Genomic DNA, 16,911 nt, shown 5'->3' with positions numbered 1-16,911 from the left:
GGTAACAGCAAGCGCAGTTTAATACAACAGCAAACACTTACTGAGCAGCTACTTTGTCAGAAATTCAACGGTAGAGCAACTGGTGTATCTGTTTACAGAGCAGCCAAACAAACTTACATTTTAGTAATGAAGGCAGTCAAAAATAATTTCAACTACAATATGACTTCATGCTGCATATGGCAAGTAGTATTTCACACAACAGCAAGGCATAGTAAAGTTTGTTGCTTCTTTGAGGAGCAGCCCATCTCCTGCAACTTGTCTTCTAACAGCTCAGTGTAGATGCTCCCTCCTGTTGCCAAAAATTCATTTTTGATGAATGATTGTGGTCAGCGATAAGCACAAATACATAAATTGCATTTCCTTCTTTACGATAAAATCTACCCCCATGTTTCGATAGTTAAAAGAGCAGCACTGAACTAGCAGAGGAATAATATGTTCCTAGTACAGCTCTCATACAGCTGTAGGAGAGTGAGCAGTAAACAGTGAGGATGAAATCAATGGGATAAATAGCAGACACTGCCACTAAAAATGAAAACTACCATTTAAAGAGGTAAAGAATGTAAATACACTGAATGGTAATCATAAATAGTATCAAAAACTGGGTTTGATTTAATAAAAATCTTAAATTAACTTTAACAGGCATAGGGGCTAATGAAAGATGCTAATGTGTTGCATTATGGGAAATGCAGGATGCAATATTTTTGAAACTTGACTAAAATTCAGGATATCTTGCTTTGATTTTGACCATCTTTATTTTATTCTTTTTCTCGCAAGTCTCCTAACTTCATGGAAGTGCAATTACAATTTTCTTAAGAACGCCTTTAATATGCATGTTGCTTAACAGGGAACATGACTTATTTTTTCAGTATTAGAGGTTGTTGGCCCAACAAGACTTCATGAAAATCTAAAACTACAAGAACTGACAACCATCAGTGCAGAAGAGAAGACTGTGATCTATGCTCCCACCTAGCATAGTGGATTCATTTAATTACAGTTAATACCTGAATTTGGCTTGCACCAGGAAGGGAGGCATTATAACTGAGGAGTGCATTTCAGGTCGAAAGGCTTGGCTTTCTTCCCTTGCCTCAGTAAATAATGTGAGTATCTAAATATTTCACAAAGCACATACAGGACGTGTAGGACAGGCAGATGACAGGCAGGTAGGTCGAGCGAAGGGCTTGTGTGTTGAGACGGGTGGCCACACCTCAGCCGAGGTGATCGCCCAGAGGACTCAGAAAGAAGACAGAGATCCCCTTTGTGGTCCGCAGCCACTCACTTACATGACTGTCATACCACAAGACGTTTGCGTGGAAGATGAGAGCAGCCGAGCGTAGTGAGCTGACAGGAGCAGGCATAGAGGAAGAGGGAGGAAGAGGCGAGCGGGGAAGAAAGAGAAGCCGAAGGAGGAAGACAGAGAGGGAGAGAGAGAGAGAGAGATTCGCAGAAAATGAGTGGGAGGTGTGGGAGCAGAGAGTGGCAGACTTATACTGTAGATCTCCGTGGTTGTACGTTTTCAAAGTGCCAAATGACACTTCCTATCACTATGTTGAGGGAAGTGGAGCGTGTCAGCTCCTGTGCTCTCTCACCCCATCTTGCATGCAGAGCAATTACCCCTGACACACACACACCCTCCTCCCCCCCCCCCCGTCAACCACCATCATCCCCCTGCAATTCAGAGAAATCAGCCAGCAGAACTGTGACTCATCATTTAGAGTAATAGGCCTCAGGAGTCTCACCGCTTGTAGGAGGCTTAAGGAGCACAGGGACATGACTAAACAGAGTGAAGTTGTCCCATTATGAGGGGAGAACATCATAGAAATCATCTTATCTTTTATCTATATTAGAATGGATCAAAAAGGCAGCATTTCAATATCATTCACAAGCTGCTAACCTTGTTCTCCACTATTGAGCAGAGAGCAGCTCCACAGTGACTGAGGTTTAAAAAACCCTGCTCAAAGGCACAGGAGCAGCTTTTGTGCATGACAGGATGAGCGTCATTCATCTTTACTCATTTACTCCATCATTCATCTGTGTGATCATGTGATCCATCTATTTAAAGAGAATCTAAACGGAGGCATGTCTGAAAAGCCGTGTTGCCAACGTGTGCTACATAAACCATTGTTCCACCAGCCCTGTGATTTGCACTGAAGGGGTCGCAGTGGGTTGCCATGGCAACCTTTCAGTATAGATGGCCTGTTTCTTTTCCAATAGCGGTGATCATCAGCATCATTGGAGGAGCATCATTAGCAGGGAGCCCCCGAGGCTGTGTGATCAGTGCCTGGCCGGGACATTAGAGAGTGTGGAGGGAATGATAGACAGAGCGATTGGCCTTTATCATCTGCAGGGTGCAGCAGGGCTCAGCTCTGACATGACAAGCCTCAATGGGTTCTTTCCTACCTGGATTCTTTCCACCCCCCCTCTCTCACACAGCCTCTGCATCTGTTGCCTTCAGCCCCGCTTGTCTCTTAGGCAACAACAAAGCCCTCACCACAATGATCTCCTCACTGTTGATGTGTCAACACACGTAATGATTGTATCATCCCTGTCTCCAAAGGCTGTCATTTACATGGCATCCTCTGCTTAGGGGCTCTTGTTCACGGCTCTGTGCAAATGGAGGAAAACACACAACAGTTAAACAGCAGCCCATCATCTCTGGTTCACACATTAGACACTGTTCAGAGGCTTTAAAGACCCTCCTGAGGTAAACACTCGCATGGTGGGAAGGCTGGTGTCTGAGTAGAAAGATGAAACCGATTCTGACAGCTTCACCCAGCACCGCTTCCCCTGCATCCCTCCTAATGCGTGACTTTTTCACATGAAAATAAAGATATCAAAATACAAGCCTGCCCTCCAAAGTGCTGCCACGGGGACTTTTTCTACACAGCTGTAAACTCTCACTCTGAGTTCCTGGATCACAGAGCAGTGCTGTTCCTTGAGTTTAAAATCAGGGTAGAAACACTGTGTTTGCATGTTTACACTAGTGTGTGAAAGGTGCTTTCCCCCTCCAACTCTATCTAATCTGACATCCAGATAAAATGTGGATGGCAGAAAAGTGGAAAATGGCTACACAAATGTTTACATTGTTAAGTGTTTACTTTTTCTCTGCAGCTCTTTCCATCACTCGCACACATTCACAGAGAGAGGAGGTGTGAAGCTAGTGATAAGTATGAACCTGTGGTGTGACTCATCTACTCTCTTTAATCGCACCATGAAAGCTCCTATGATCTGAAGTCTGCTTTAATAAACGTGCAGGACCATTATCCCGCTTCTCATGTCTGACCTTCATGTCACGCTGTAGAAAAAAAAAAAAAAAAAAAAAATCCTCCTCTCAACCCATTAACCTATAACTCCTGTTTCCAATGGGCAGTTTTATGAAGCATAAATAAGAGAGGTTGAGCACAGAGCTGGAGTGATGTCCAGGCCAAAGGAACCAGCTTTGCCCATCTGTTCATCTCACGGCCCTCTCTTCTACCTCACCTCCCTTGTCTCATTCGTTTAGTGGTGAATGTGGACCGGCCACTGAATGCTAGTGGAGAGAAGATTCGCAGGGTGTGCACTGAGGAGCAGATGGGAAATTTCAATGAGCTGGAAAATCCAGAGTACCAGTAAGCCTTCTTCAAAGAGGGTGCAGGGTGATATTGGATGATACAACAGTGCCCCCTTGTGGACAAAGACTCTGCCTCATCATCACTACAAGCATTTAAAAGTTCTTGATATGGAATGCTTTTTTACAGATTTTGTTTGTCCTGATTCATAGTGAGTTTGCAAAAGTTTAATAGACACATGTTTTAGGTGTCTGAGTTAATCCTCAGCTCTTTTGCCCTTGTGTCTGAATTACTCAGCTGACATATCTGCCAGTGTCAGCAGCCAGCCAGGCCAAGCAGACAGTGCTGAGAAAGGCTTTCTGGTCTCCAGTGCTATCCTTAGACTGTCTTAAAGGCAAGATGCTGCAAATGTAAAATCAGCTTTGTGCCAAACCAAAATTCTTACTGACAATCTACTGCAACCTTTGACCCCTATGTTTTTTTTTTTTTGTCCAGATGAAACCAGACTGACATTTTTTTCGTTAATGTCTGACAAAAAAGGAATATGTATACAAACAGCACCAAAGACTCCCATCTCGAACTGATTTTAAAGACACACTCCCTGGTTTTGTTACAACCAATAAAGTCCCAGCTCAGTGATGAGTTGCAAAACACTAAGCTGCAAATAAAAAATAATAATTAGAGGGATATTGGGTGCAGCAACAAAATCAAAGAGTGCATTTTTAAGAATTCACAAGACTTCCAATTACTTACAAGGGATTTAATGAAAAAAATGAAAGGAAAAATGATGAATTTGTGTATAAAAACAAAACACTTTATTACAATTAGGCTGAAAAAACCCAATGAAAACACAACTACTTTACAAGTACAAATGTTTTTCATTGATATTTACAGTTTTTTTTTTCCGACATCAATAAAAAAAGACAATTTATGAGAAAACACAAAATACTAAAGTACATGTTTACAGTGTATTTGCTGCAATAAAAAACAAATGACTAAAGGAACGTGCATTATTCTCCATTCATTATCTATAGACAACAAGGGAATTAGACATAAAAGGGACTATTTATCAATACACTTATTCTAATGACAGCTCATTCCCCTACTCAGAATTACAAACAAGTCTCAGCCTCACATATCTGTTGAGTAATATTGTAGTCATCACTTTGAAGGCGTGACTTGTGTCTCTGATCATATGATGTATTGGGCAGCAGTTGAAGGGGAATTTTTTTAAGTTGTGGTAATTTTCAAGGAACATTCCACTTTTTAACGAATGAATAAAGAAGTAACAACGTTGTTTCGTTTCAGTAAAGCAGAGTCATGGGCAGACATGTTGTGACTGGTCTGCCAAAACAGCACTGAAATGGCTGTGTTATGTTCATGTTAAGATTAGAGATGGTTGGGATGAGGTAAAGGTTTGGTGTGTTTGAGGGTGTGTTGGGACTTCTGTCTCTGCTGTTAGCTGCAGTGAGATTCATAAGAACACTTCAGTACAACTTCAGTACTGTCACATCTGTACTGCAGGAAAACTCAGTAAATTCGGTTTCATGAGTGTGTCTCCTAGCTGGTCCCCCCACTGGGCTTGGCAGGAGTTTTGGCTCTTATGCTACCCTGTCGAGCTTGGCCCTTGGTGGGCTGCTGGGGTTGAGCGGGCTGCTGTGCCGGGGACTCGGCAGTGGAGGGTGCTGCAGTCTGCTGGGCGGGGCTGTGGGGAGGAGGCGTCTGGATCTGGGGCGAGGCGGCTGCAGTCACCACCGGCTGCTGGATGAGCTTTGGCTGGACTACCTGGGCTGTCGCTGTGCCAGCGGAAATCATCTGCACCTGAGCAGGAGCCGATGTGGCTGCCTGGGTCAGGGCCACGGTCTGAGGCTGAGCCTGGATCTGAAGAGAAACAAGACAAACATAACAATTACATCCTGTTTGAGAGGTTTATTTGTGATTCATTCCACTGCACTTCAAACCTTTATGCTGGTTTTACAAAGAGATTACAAAGTCCATGATGAATCATAAAAAACTTCAAACTGAAAATTAATTGATCTGCCATAGTTTTTGCCTTGACGCAGACATTACATTTGCACAGACTATAAAAAGATAAAGCATCAAACATGTCATTAGAAAGGCAGGTCTATTAAAATGATGAATTAAAATGATGATTCCTAGCCCACAGTGACATTTAATCTTAAACCTGGAGTACAGAGGCTCTGTCTGAGGATGTCAAGCTTATAAGGGGGTAAAGGATCTGTCATATAGCTTAGGGACAGACTTCACCACATGTTTAAGTCATTAGCCACCCAGAAGTTACCTCCAGGAGCAAAGCTCAGCCTAAAACCCTTACCTGCTGAGGAGAAGACACGATTTGTTGAATATTGGCCACAGTAGGCTGCTGCTGCACTATTTGTGGGAGCTTAGCCACCTGATAAGAGAGGTAAACATGAAAATCTCATATCAACACACAAACCCATTATTTATCAGCAAATATTTGTTTTAGGATAGTGACTGCCAGTGATGATGTACCTGGATTTGTTGAGCTCCACTGGGTTTCTGAGCCTGGGCGATGGATGTAGTAAAGAACTGGGTCTTGATCCCTGGTTGAAGCTGGGTGGTGGCAGCGTAGGTCACCTTCTGCTGTGTTTGCTGGGTAGGCTGGGCTGCCTGTACTGTCATCTGCTGGGTGCCGATGTAAGGGGAAATACAAAACTGCACTTAATACAGTAACTTGATTCACTTTATCTCCTTAGTGGATTCATACTTCTCCTGGACTTAATACCGAATGACCAGTTTTTGTCGACAACATTTGCTGTTGGTCTGTTTACCTTCTGCTGTACAGTGGCCTGTCCTTGTGGCTGCCCTGCCTTCTGCTGGGCTACAGCTGCTGCCTGAACCGCCGCCTGCTGCTTCTTCATCTGAAGCAGCTGCTGGACCTGCATCTGGGGGAAGGACGGCGTCAGCACAGGACCACCTGACAAAGGGGAGAAAGAATGTCATACAGAAGATTTAGGACATATCAGAAGTGTGTGACAATAACCAAAGCACCTTTTCTTGCAACACCAGGATTTCACAAAAAGGATGTACAACACATATAATATTGTTGCCGTTTTGATTTGCAACACATCCTGTGTTCTGTTCCACATGTTGCAAAATTAACTTCTATTTTTGTCACAACTCAATCAATTCTGTCTCATATACTGAACAAAGACATGCATATGAATAAAAGAACAGCATCTGGTCCATAACACAGTTCATGCTTCATTTTAAAGTGTTGTAGACCATTACTAAGTTTGATAGCTGATAGCTATTTGTCACAGACTGTATGGACACAAAGACCAACATTCAAGTCAGTCAGTTTGCTTCGACACAAAGAGAAAAACTAATAAGAGTTTTAACACACCTGTTTTCTGGGCCTGGCCAATAGCCACACTAATCCCTGCTACAGTGACTGGCAGTGTGGTGACGCCAGCAGATGAGACCACAGCAGGCACGGAGACCACAGGAGGCTTGGTGAGGGTCACTTGAGCCGTCTGTCCTGCCTGAGCCTGAATCTGGCCCTGAGTGGGCACGCGAGTCTATGAATGGAAACAGGACCAGAATTAATGCTGCACCAACTTCAGCTGCTAACATGAACAGAGGAGAGAACAGGACAGGGATTTACAGAGGATGACAAAGTTTTTGCTGGAACACCGAGCTGCACACAAATATAAAACGTCTGTTAACTGGTGTCCTGTTGAAGTAAGAATTCACATGCAGCCAACTTCAGACAAAAATGTGTGACGAATAGGAGGAGGGGCATCTGGACTTTAGCTTTCTCCTCTGGAAATGAATGAATGGATTTGTTATACACCAACAACAACCAAGATTTTTTTCTGTAGTAGATATCTTAGTTCATAATGTGAGGACAAACTATGACCGATTACTTCCATTACCTCTTTTAAGTGTTGTAGTTTCTGTATTTTGTATGTCAAATGATTAATTTCACAATCTTACCAGTCTAGCCACCTGCAGGTTGGCCACTGTGGTACCAGTCAGCACGGCTCCAGGTCTGGGTGCTGCCACAGCTGCTAGCTGGGGATTGGCTTGGGCAGCCTGTGCAGGTTGAACCTGGGTGGTCTGCTGGGCCCCTGCAGCCTGTTGACCCTGGGCTGCTGCCACTGCTGCAGCTACCTGCTGCTGCTGCTGTTGCTGCAGCTGCAACTTATGCTTGTGCATCTTTAACAACTCCTGCAAACACGGTATTATACACGTTATCATATTATCATAACCCTTACACTGTTCCATTGTATTGTTTACTACTACAATACAGCCATCGCTACGATCATACTGGCAGAACTCTCAGTAACATTCTCCAGACAAGCAGTGATTGACATTTCTCAAGTGTCCCATACCATCGTGTTTTGTGCAGCTATTGTGTAAAGATGCTGGTGGTGTACCTGTGGTTTGCCGACAGCTTTGATCTGTGGGGAGGCAGCCTGCTGTTGCTGCTGCTGTTGCAGCTGTTGCTGCCGGAGCATCTGCAGGTGGGCTGGAGTGAGAGGCTTTCCTTGTTGCAACTGCATACCTGTGGCTGGGTGGATGACAGCAGGTTGTCAGATATGTAAAAACATGAACAGGGACTTGATGGATGTCGGTGTTCAGTTCATTACCTGGTGTGACTTGAGTGACAAGTGGGCGAGTCTGTGACTGCACCGGGCTCAGAGTGGTAGAAACTACTGCAGATGCTGTCACTGGGGTAACGGCTCGAACGCCCTGCCCTGCAGCTATGGCTACCACTTCTGCAGGGGCAGCAGCAGCTGTAACTGCCCTCTGTTGTGCATGGACCACCTGGGCTCCAGCGGCACCAGCAGGCTGGATCAACAACAACAATAACAGCAACAAAATGAGCAAAAGCTCCAACACTTGCAATGATCATTATGTCTACAGGATGTAGTGGTTATGCATGCTGCTTAATGCCGATTCAAAGACTATTTGCGTCATAAATTCCTCTAAGTCAGTAGGTGGGTGTGTTAAGCCAGCAGCAGAGATAACTGAACATGACTCACAGACAGGGTGCCTGGTATGACTGGAGATGCCAGGCGTTTGTTGGCCTGGAAGGGACTTGGAGGAACTCCAGCTACTGTGTTCACAATCACATTCCCCCCTACAGTTGCTGGAAGAAACAAAGAGAAAGGAGTCAAGTGCTGGAACACCAACAGCTTTGTAATGTAAACCATGTGTGTGTGTCAACGTACCAGCCTGGATGGTTGTGCCCACAGTGGCATTTTTTATGGCTCCAGCCTGAAAAACATGAAACATATGTGAAGAGATTTTACTGGGTACAAAGTGGCTTGTTCTGATCTGACTATAGAAGCATATTGATGGAGGATGTTTTGATTCTCACCAGAACAGCTGCATTAGGCACAGCAGCAGCTCCAGCAACTGCGGCAGCCTGAGGGACCTGAGCCTGAGCCTGGCCAGCAGCGGGAGTCTGGGCCTGGCCGGGTGAAGCCTGGGGAGCTCCAGCCTGCTGCTGCGCCAACTGCTGAGCCTTCTGCTGCTCTGCAAGGGCCTGCAAACACACACACAATGAACAAAAGCAAAGACTGCTTAAACATGCCAGTTAAGATGAAAAACAAGCTCTACTTGGATGTGATATACACAGATAGATACTTTATTAATCCCCAAGGGAAGTTAAAATACATATGAATACATGATATACATGAAAAACAAAGCAGGTGCTCCTGATGGATGTGTCCGTTCGATATGCATTAGTCTTATTTTTAAATCATGAAGCCACAATAACAAAAGCTTTTTAACTTTAATACTTTAGGATGCATTCTGCCTTGAATTTTTGGGGGGAATGTATTCCCATCCTTGTGGTCAGTACATACCAGTACACGTATTGGGACCTAGCCTAACTTGAACAGAACAGCTGCAGCCTGAGAGGGACAGACAACTATTTGTGCCCTCACTAGTAGGCAGGTTGTCAATCTACTGAAAACTAAACCAGCAGATTTCTTTGATTAGTTAACTTTCTCTTAGGCTGAAGCCATGTTAACAGTCAAACCACATGATATTGTCTTTTGTTGAAATAAAGACCTGCATACTCCTGGCATGCCTTAACACATGCATATATATCCATGACCTTTCAAGTTGGCATCTACATTTGTAAGCAGTTGTCAACACATTTCCGACAATTACCTTTTTCTCCTTGGCAATCCTCTCAGCACGTTGAGATGCCACCTGAATGGGAGGTAGGGGCTTGTCGTAGCTGATCCCACTGTAGAAATGAAACAGATGTTACACTTTTTTCTTTCTTTCTAGATTAAAAGTGGAGATGTCAATAACATGAAAATGGCAACATGAAACGCACCTTTCTGCCAAGACGGAGGCATGTTTGGGATTCTTTTGGAATGGATTCATGCCAAGCCTGTAAATTAAATGAATACATTTAAAAAGTCACCACATCTAAACTTGATTTCACCATTTTCTAAAGATATGAAATAATAGTCTGGAACATAGAGGTTTCTTAGTTTCAATTAATCAGGGTTTGACACAATCCTCAGTACTCACAGCGGTTTTATCGGTGGGCTCCGCTTGCTGGCAACGATCTTCATTAGTTCAAAGCGGCTGTTGTAGAGCTGAATGTGAGTGGCATTGTCATCCTGTGTGTAGATCTGACAGGTCCTTAGAGGACGGCTGTTCTTAGACTGAGTGTGTACACACGCACAAGACACAAACAAACAAAGAATATAAGTGAGGCCACGAATTCAAGAGCAAAGGAACATTTTTTCAATACAAATAACAGGGTATAGTACCTTGTATATGCTCTTGGTTTTCTTCTTGGGGTTTGCCTCATACACCAACTGAAAATGGTTCGAGACATGGTTTAGACAAACTAGTACAAAGGTACTTGCCATTTTCACAGTTTTACAGAAAGGTATGTTGATTCTGTTTTACCTTGCCCTCTTCTCTGGGAATGATGACATTCTCATAGCGGTTGCGACACTGTTTGGGCGAGCGGTATATGCGGCTGCAGGAGTTCACCACATCGCTCACCAAATCCCAGTTGGGAGTGTGGGCAGGAGACACGATTGTCAGGTTCAGAGGCAGCTCCAGCAGCTGCTTTACAGCCTGTCAGAAAAAGAGCAATGATATTTGGACCCTGAATATACATGACATATGACAAAGTGACATACAATTCAAGATCTACAGTATTTGCTTCCAACAATACAGCTTAGAAAGTAAAGAATATCATGGAAGGATTTAGCAGAGCCAGTACCTGAAGCAGAGCCCAGTCCTCACTGATAAGCCACTCTGGGTTGTCCTGACCGGCCTCCATGGCAGGTTTAACCAGCGAGGGCAGGGGCTTGGCAAAGGGTGCCTGCTGCTTGAGGGAGAAGTTCTTTTTCTGGTCCTTGCCCTCGCGGCGAACTTTGAGCATGCTGGCCTTTTCGAAAAGGGAGCGTGGAGGAATGACTGTTTCCCCATGGCCTTTCTTCTTCTTCCTGGCAGCTGCTGGACAAACACACACTTGGGTAAGAAAAAAGACAACAAACAAACCTGCAGTGACATTTCAGGATGTGTCTATTCAACAGACCATCTCCATTGTTATAAAAATTATGATTACACTGTGTATGTGTGTTACTATTTTACATAGATCATGATGAATTGTCTTGTACTGCAACATCAGCAGACTCGTCAGCTAAGGTTCAAGGAAGTTCAGCATTATATTTGTAAAGAGGAAGATGTAGAAAATAAAATTTGTTGGAAACAGGGTGAGACATGTCATCTGGGGGTCAGTTTAGCAGGTTGGCTCCTCAACAGGAGAACTGAAAACGGTCATGATGTTATCGATGAAGTCTGTACTTGACAGACTGGGAGAAGAACTGAAACGCCCACCTACACTGTATAAAAACTCATTGACTCATTGACTCCTCGAGGAGTCTTTTTCTTTGTAACCTCATCCTGTGTGTTGCATTGTGAAACACTCCTTCTTGTACAAGAAAATAAATTCTGTTAAATTTTGATACTTCGGCTCCGGTCTCTATTGTTTTAAAGGTTATTACAGAAATTCATTTAACATCCGTACTTGATACATTTATATACCAATGTTCTTTAAGTCTTTTAGAACTTCATCTATTGAAGATACATTTATTCCTGTGTTTAAAAACAATTCCTTCTCTGCACGCAGAAAAAATATTCCTAGATCAAAAGCAAATACTCTCAATAAGTAGATGTAAACGTAACTACATATGTAATCATATTCAGTGTAAGACTGACATAGCAGTTAGTGAAGTCCTTAATCACAAATCCTCACCTGAGGGATCCATCTTGAGTCTCTTGTGCTCCTTGCGGATGTAAATAGGAGGCAGCTTGGACTCTGGCATGGGTGTGGTGTCATACATTAGACACATCACAGAGTCGATGTAAATGTCGTTGTCATCCTGCGGCGGTGTGGGTGGAGTCCAAATCTGTGTTGGAAAATCACAAAAAAACATCACTGCAGTAGAACACAGATTTAAATGCCATACATAGTGATGAGTGACATGCAGAAATTGAGAGTGAAGAGTCTGTTCTACTGGCAAACAGTAATTGGATCATTATTTTCTTCCTATGTAACATTTTATTTCTCAGATGTCTTACTGGCATGATTTCTGTATGGCCGTCCTCTGCATCAAATACATACTCCTGGTGACACAGAGAAAAGGTTAATGTCTGACAATAATGTAAAGCAATCCACACACCAGTTCTCATGAGATCTTATGATGAGAGACAACGGCCACCCACCATGTTGTAGGCATCCTCTCTGGTGTAGGTGAAGAGATCTTCATCTCCCTCCATCACCTGCCGCTCATCCTCCTCCTCCTTCAGCTTCTGCAGCTGCTGCAGCTCCCAGCCTCTCTTAGAGCACTCTAATCTCTCCTACGGAAAATAAACACAAAACATGTCTCAATCTGACTTATTTAAGTAAACTGAAATGCCAACTTAGTAGAGCTGATACATTAGTTGATTAATAGTCTGATTTTGAAATATACGGTTTACATTACCTTGAGAACAGTTTCATCGTCACTGATGTGAAGGTACTCCAGGTAATGCAGGGCATACCTTTCGATCGGTGTGAGCTGTTTGAGGGATAAGTAAATGGTAATATAAACTCAGTAAACAGAATTTTATTTTTCATTATTTCCTGAATATGTTCTTTTCCACTTCCAGCTTCCAAACAGTACCTGTTCCATGACCGCATTCAGCTCCTCTATCTGAGCAGGCTCTTCTTTAACCTGGCTCTGTGACTCCTGATCGTCCTCTGCTGAACCCTTTTCTGTTAACTCCACCTCCTCCAGCTGCTGCTCATCCTCCTCTGGCAGGGCATCCAGATTTATGCTGTGGAGAGCCTGGATGTAGGGTCTAGCCACTCTGGGAGAGATGGCCTCAGAGGCTGATGGCTCCTGGTGAAGAACCACAAACTCCTCCACCTTCTCCCCAGAGCCTGCCTCCACCTCAAACAAATCCTGGATTGTCCGCTAGAAAAACACAGACATTAGTCAGTTACTTTCTGTCCCAAGTTGTATAAATAGCTTAGTTATGTATACAGATGACTTCATACAATACAAAGAGTACAGTGCATACACATGGCTTTCATAGTAGAATAAATTTAGCTTTTAGCAAGTGAAAAATAGAGGTGTGTGGTTTTTCTGAAACTCCAGGAAAAAACTGCAGCAAGTTCATCTTACTTGTGTGAGGAAAGCCAGAGTGTAGTCAGTGCCCTGGGCAGCCACCTCTCTGATCAGGTCCTTGGTGCCGTTCTTCAACAGCTTCTCTTCAATGGAGTTCCCACTCTCCAACCTGGGCAAAAAAACAACAACGAAAAAAACCCAAACCTTAAACTAGCACCACAGTCCTTGATTAATCAGAAGGTAAAAGTTACATCTTTTACCATGACGTGTTGAGGAACACAAAAATACGGAATTAAAACAGATGTGCCTGTATTCCTGTATTAGTAGTATCACCTGTAAATGTGTATATCCTTGGAGCGTCCAATTTTGTCACACCACTCCTGAGTGCGGGCGTCCATGCTGGGATTTAGGTCTGTGTCATAGAAGATGATGGTGTCTGCATCAAAGACAGTTCCCACTGTAGCGCAGCAGTGGTTGGTCAGGATGCTGCAGAACACCTGTCTGTTCCTGTTAAACCTCTTCATATTCTCCTGCAGGGAGGACACACCAAGCACATGAACACACTTAGCAAAGGCTAAGGAAGAAGTTGTTGAAAATGTTTTTCATTAAAGATGTTACTAATTTGGACTTTCTTTGCTTATCTCAGTGATTTGCAGCACTACCTTGTACCTTGCACACCCTCTTAATGCTGTAATTAATCCAAGCTTTTTTTTTTAAGTTTAATCTTTATTATCCATTTGAATGTGACTTCTGCAGCCAATAAGTTGTCTGCATCTTCTTTTTTTAACAGTGCCATCAGGTCTAACTAACTCAGAGACAAGAGGGACAGACAATAGGTTAGACAAAATCAGGACAGAAGCATTCAAGATTTAAAGCAGAGGTAAGGCAGAGAGGAAACAGTTAATGGAAAAGAAATAAACCCAAGATGCACGCAGACTGTGATCTTAACTAATGTCTGCATCTCATAAGGCCCTGGAAGGAACAGAATCCAGCAGGGAGGGAAGAGAGCAAGATAGTTTGTCCCCTTGTTGAGCCAGAAGTCTGCACTGACACTGGGAGGTCCCGGTGTTAGACAGGGAGCCGCACAAAGGTATGGATGTCTATGAATTTGTGAACAACTACAATCTAATGCTTAAGTCACCAGATGAATTTACTTGTCCATGTTTGATCAAGTGTCATGAGGCCAAATTTCTGCATATTTACTATAATGTGAATAACATCCACAGAATAAGCTCGCTGTAAGTACTGCTTGTCAGAGACACTTCAAACGGTTGTGATTTTACCTGTCGCTCGTCAGGAGTGAAGCTTTCATCCACCCGCACATAAGTGAGTTGCCTGTAATCTAGGAAGGCCTCAAGGATGTCTAACATCTTCATCATCTGAGTAAAGATGAGGACACGGCGGCTCTCTGACCTAAGCTTCTGCAGCAGAATAGCAAGCGCTTCCAGTTTACCTTTTGAAAAGAAAAATATACAAAATAAAGTTATTACTCATGACATGTTATGGTTTGTGGTATTTCACCAAAGTTTATGCCATCAATGAAGATCTTTATCAATAGACGGTTGTTGTTTTTCTTACACACAATACACATCAGTTACCAGTTAATTATGTTGTAGTTATTAATACACAATTTTAATTCATTAGCTGCGCAGTCCCAGCAGATTGCATGTGAAACAGAAAAAATAGTGTTGCACTAACCTGAGTCCATCTGCATTAGCTGCATGTCAGGAAAATGGAAGAGACGCCCGGTCACCAAGTGGTGGATGTCGGCGCTGTGGGGAGCAGAGGCCTCCTGTAGCCGACAGTGGAGGGACTTCTGTGCAAGGCTGTAAGGAACCGGGGGATTGGCTGCATACAGGAGAGGAGGCAGGGCTACAGCTGCAGGCACCACACATTCCAGCCTAGAAGGTGACAAAGTGGCAGGTTTTCAGTGACTTGGAGCAGTGAAAAACCGACTAGTAAATACATTGCATTGTAATTCTTAAAGGCAGTGCTTATTTCTAATACTGCAAAAAAAAAAAAAAAAAAAATCAGTGTTTTACCAAACCAATGTGATCGTAACAATGTGGCACACAACGCATGAACTCATCAAGCATTTTATGGTCTCAAACAACATAGGCAGCATAGAATGGAGGAGGCTTTAATACTGAGCTGAAGTACCTCTTGATCAGGCTGCTGGCAGCCTCCAGCCGGTCCTCGACAGAGAGCAGGGTAGACTGTAGAGTAGAGGTGGTTGCCACACAGGTTCTCTGGGCCCTGAGGCAGCTCTCTCTACCCACCCACCTCCAGCCTCCAGCAGTCAGGGCAGAGTGACCAGGCTCTGAGCTCACAGTGCATGCCTGCAGCAGGTCTGACCCATACAACACTCTGCGGCTACAACGTCGCTCATTTGCTTCAAAGAGGCGGCTCAAACGCTGCTTCATCTGCTGAGTCTTTTCTTCTGAAGACTCCTGAATGTAACAATGAGGACAGTGCACACAGCCACAATCCAATGTGCACAACGTTACAAAATTTTGTATAAATACTGTAAACTGATTTTACTTTAGTCAGATTATCAAAAAGTGAAATGCATTACTTGATTTAGCTTGAAAGCAATGTACCAACCTGTGATCCAGCATGAGCTGCAGTAGTGAGCTTGGTGGCGGCTGCTGTGGCATTTGTAGTCACACCCAGCGCTTAAAAACAAATATATAACGTCAATAGAAGGATACAATCTATCAATTTGCAGTAGCGGTGCTATTGCTAATGCAAGTGTTAAACCTACTGTGCAGGAGAAGAGGTTTAATATAAATTGATACTGGATGAGTCACCTTGTTGGGCTGTTGACAGAGCAGGATGAGGTGTACCAGGTGTAGCTGAGGCGTTGGAGGCAGGAACAGCTTGTGGCATTGTTTGCATTACCATGGATCCCTGGGGCCTGATGATCTGCTGCCCTGGAGCTGACACAATCTGCAGGATGTTCCCTAAAACATGACACATAAACAACCATTACAAAAAAAACTACTGGTAGAGTAAGTGTCCATAGTTTGATATATCAGTGTAAACATTTATCACACCTCTATGATCAAAAGGCAGGTGAATTTCATCAAGATGTTAAAAGGATATTAAAAATGAGTGATGAAGGAATGAAAAGATAGTGTGACAGTGGGATGTACATTACCGAGTGTACCTTGGAGCTGCAAGGGCTGTCCGGTGGTGAGCTGGCGGAGCTGGCTGGGGGATAAAGTGAACTTGTTGCCCTGAAATTGCAGAGTGACAGGAGTCTCTGGCTGGGAGATACGATTCTGACTACCCGCTATGTTGGCCAGCTGACCGATCTTCACCACGTCTCCACCTTCAATGAAAAGGAAGAAAACACACTTCATTAAAGACGACATTTAAATGTCTGTTGAAACATCTGCCATGTTAACATTTACATAAAAATATACTCTGCATCAGTTAGTTAAAAGGGTGAAAAAGAGACAAGACATGCAGATCCAGGGTGGGTTAATCAGTGGAACGAGCCCAGTCGCCCTCCACAACAGAACCATAGCAGCTCCTATTTTTACAAACCCTGAAGGGGAAAGAAAATTGCTTTAAGAGCAGTCCTAAGGTGAGACAGAGAGCCTGAAACATACACAAAAATCAAGACCGCACTTGACTGCCTTTTCAAGGCAACACACATGGGTGACAAGGAAATATACTTAGAGATTGGTGTCAAAAATGATATCTGTCAATAA

The 16,911-nt window shown here is 43.6% G+C and overlaps 1 protein-coding gene and 1 non-coding gene across 5 annotated transcripts in view; both read right to left on the bottom strand.

Annotated features, from left to right (window-relative positions):
* Positions 1-4,343: 4,343 nt before the first annotated feature.
* ep400 (E1A binding protein p400) overlaps positions 4,344-16,911 on the bottom strand; it is a 28,480-nt gene continuing 15,912 nt past the window's right edge. The window contains exons 23-52 of one of the 4 annotated variants that reach the window (XM_042420249.1): positions 16,353-16,526; positions 16,003-16,155; positions 15,797-15,867; positions 15,353-15,642; positions 14,891-15,093; positions 14,476-14,645; positions 13,526-13,722; positions 13,250-13,361; positions 12,746-13,039; positions 12,566-12,640; positions 12,306-12,440; positions 12,162-12,206; positions 11,836-11,989; positions 10,798-11,033; positions 10,476-10,649; positions 10,334-10,381; positions 10,089-10,225; positions 9,889-9,945; positions 9,717-9,795; positions 8,917-9,084; positions 8,768-8,813; positions 8,579-8,685; positions 8,183-8,384; positions 7,970-8,103; positions 7,527-7,760; positions 6,934-7,108; positions 6,359-6,504; positions 6,060-6,212; positions 5,881-5,958; positions 4,344-5,426 (exon numbers count right to left, since the gene is read on the bottom strand). In XM_042420249.1, the coding sequence (XP_042276183.1) occupies positions 5,106-5,426; positions 5,881-5,958; positions 6,060-6,212; positions 6,359-6,504; positions 6,934-7,108; positions 7,527-7,760; positions 7,970-8,103; positions 8,183-8,384; positions 8,579-8,685; positions 8,768-8,813; positions 8,917-9,084; positions 9,717-9,795; positions 9,889-9,945; positions 10,089-10,225; positions 10,334-10,381; positions 10,476-10,649; positions 10,798-11,033; positions 11,836-11,989; positions 12,162-12,206; positions 12,306-12,440; positions 12,566-12,640; positions 12,746-13,039; positions 13,250-13,361; positions 13,526-13,722; positions 14,476-14,645; positions 14,891-15,093; positions 15,353-15,642; positions 15,797-15,867; positions 16,003-16,155; positions 16,353-16,526 (4,568 nt within the window). In that variant the 3' untranslated portion in view covers positions 4,344-5,105. The remainder of the gene's footprint in view (positions 5,427-5,880; positions 5,959-6,059; positions 6,213-6,358; positions 6,505-6,933; positions 7,109-7,526; positions 7,761-7,969; positions 8,104-8,182; positions 8,385-8,578; positions 8,686-8,767; positions 8,814-8,916; positions 9,085-9,716; positions 9,796-9,888; positions 9,946-10,088; positions 10,226-10,333; positions 10,382-10,475; positions 10,650-10,797; positions 11,034-11,835; positions 11,990-12,161; positions 12,207-12,305; positions 12,441-12,565; positions 12,641-12,745; positions 13,040-13,249; positions 13,362-13,525; positions 13,723-14,475; positions 14,646-14,890; positions 15,094-15,352; positions 15,643-15,796; positions 15,868-16,002; positions 16,156-16,352; positions 16,527-16,911) is intronic. The other 3 variants (XM_042420251.1, XM_042420250.1, XM_042420252.1) reach the window with 3 other exon arrangements.
* On the bottom strand, positions 14,143-14,273 carry LOC121904730. The gene has a single exon (XR_006098290.1). It is a non-coding gene; the product is annotated as a small nucleolar RNA SNORA49 (small nucleolar RNA).

This window comes from Thunnus maccoyii, chromosome 9, assembly GCF_910596095.1.
Source record: "Thunnus maccoyii chromosome 9, fThuMac1.1, whole genome shotgun sequence".
In the NCBI taxonomy this organism is placed as follows: Eukaryota; Metazoa; Chordata; class Actinopteri; order Scombriformes; family Scombridae; genus Thunnus; species Thunnus maccoyii.
The sequence above is the reverse complement of the archived record's forward strand: the minus strand, read 5'-3'. Positions and strand labels throughout refer to the sequence as shown.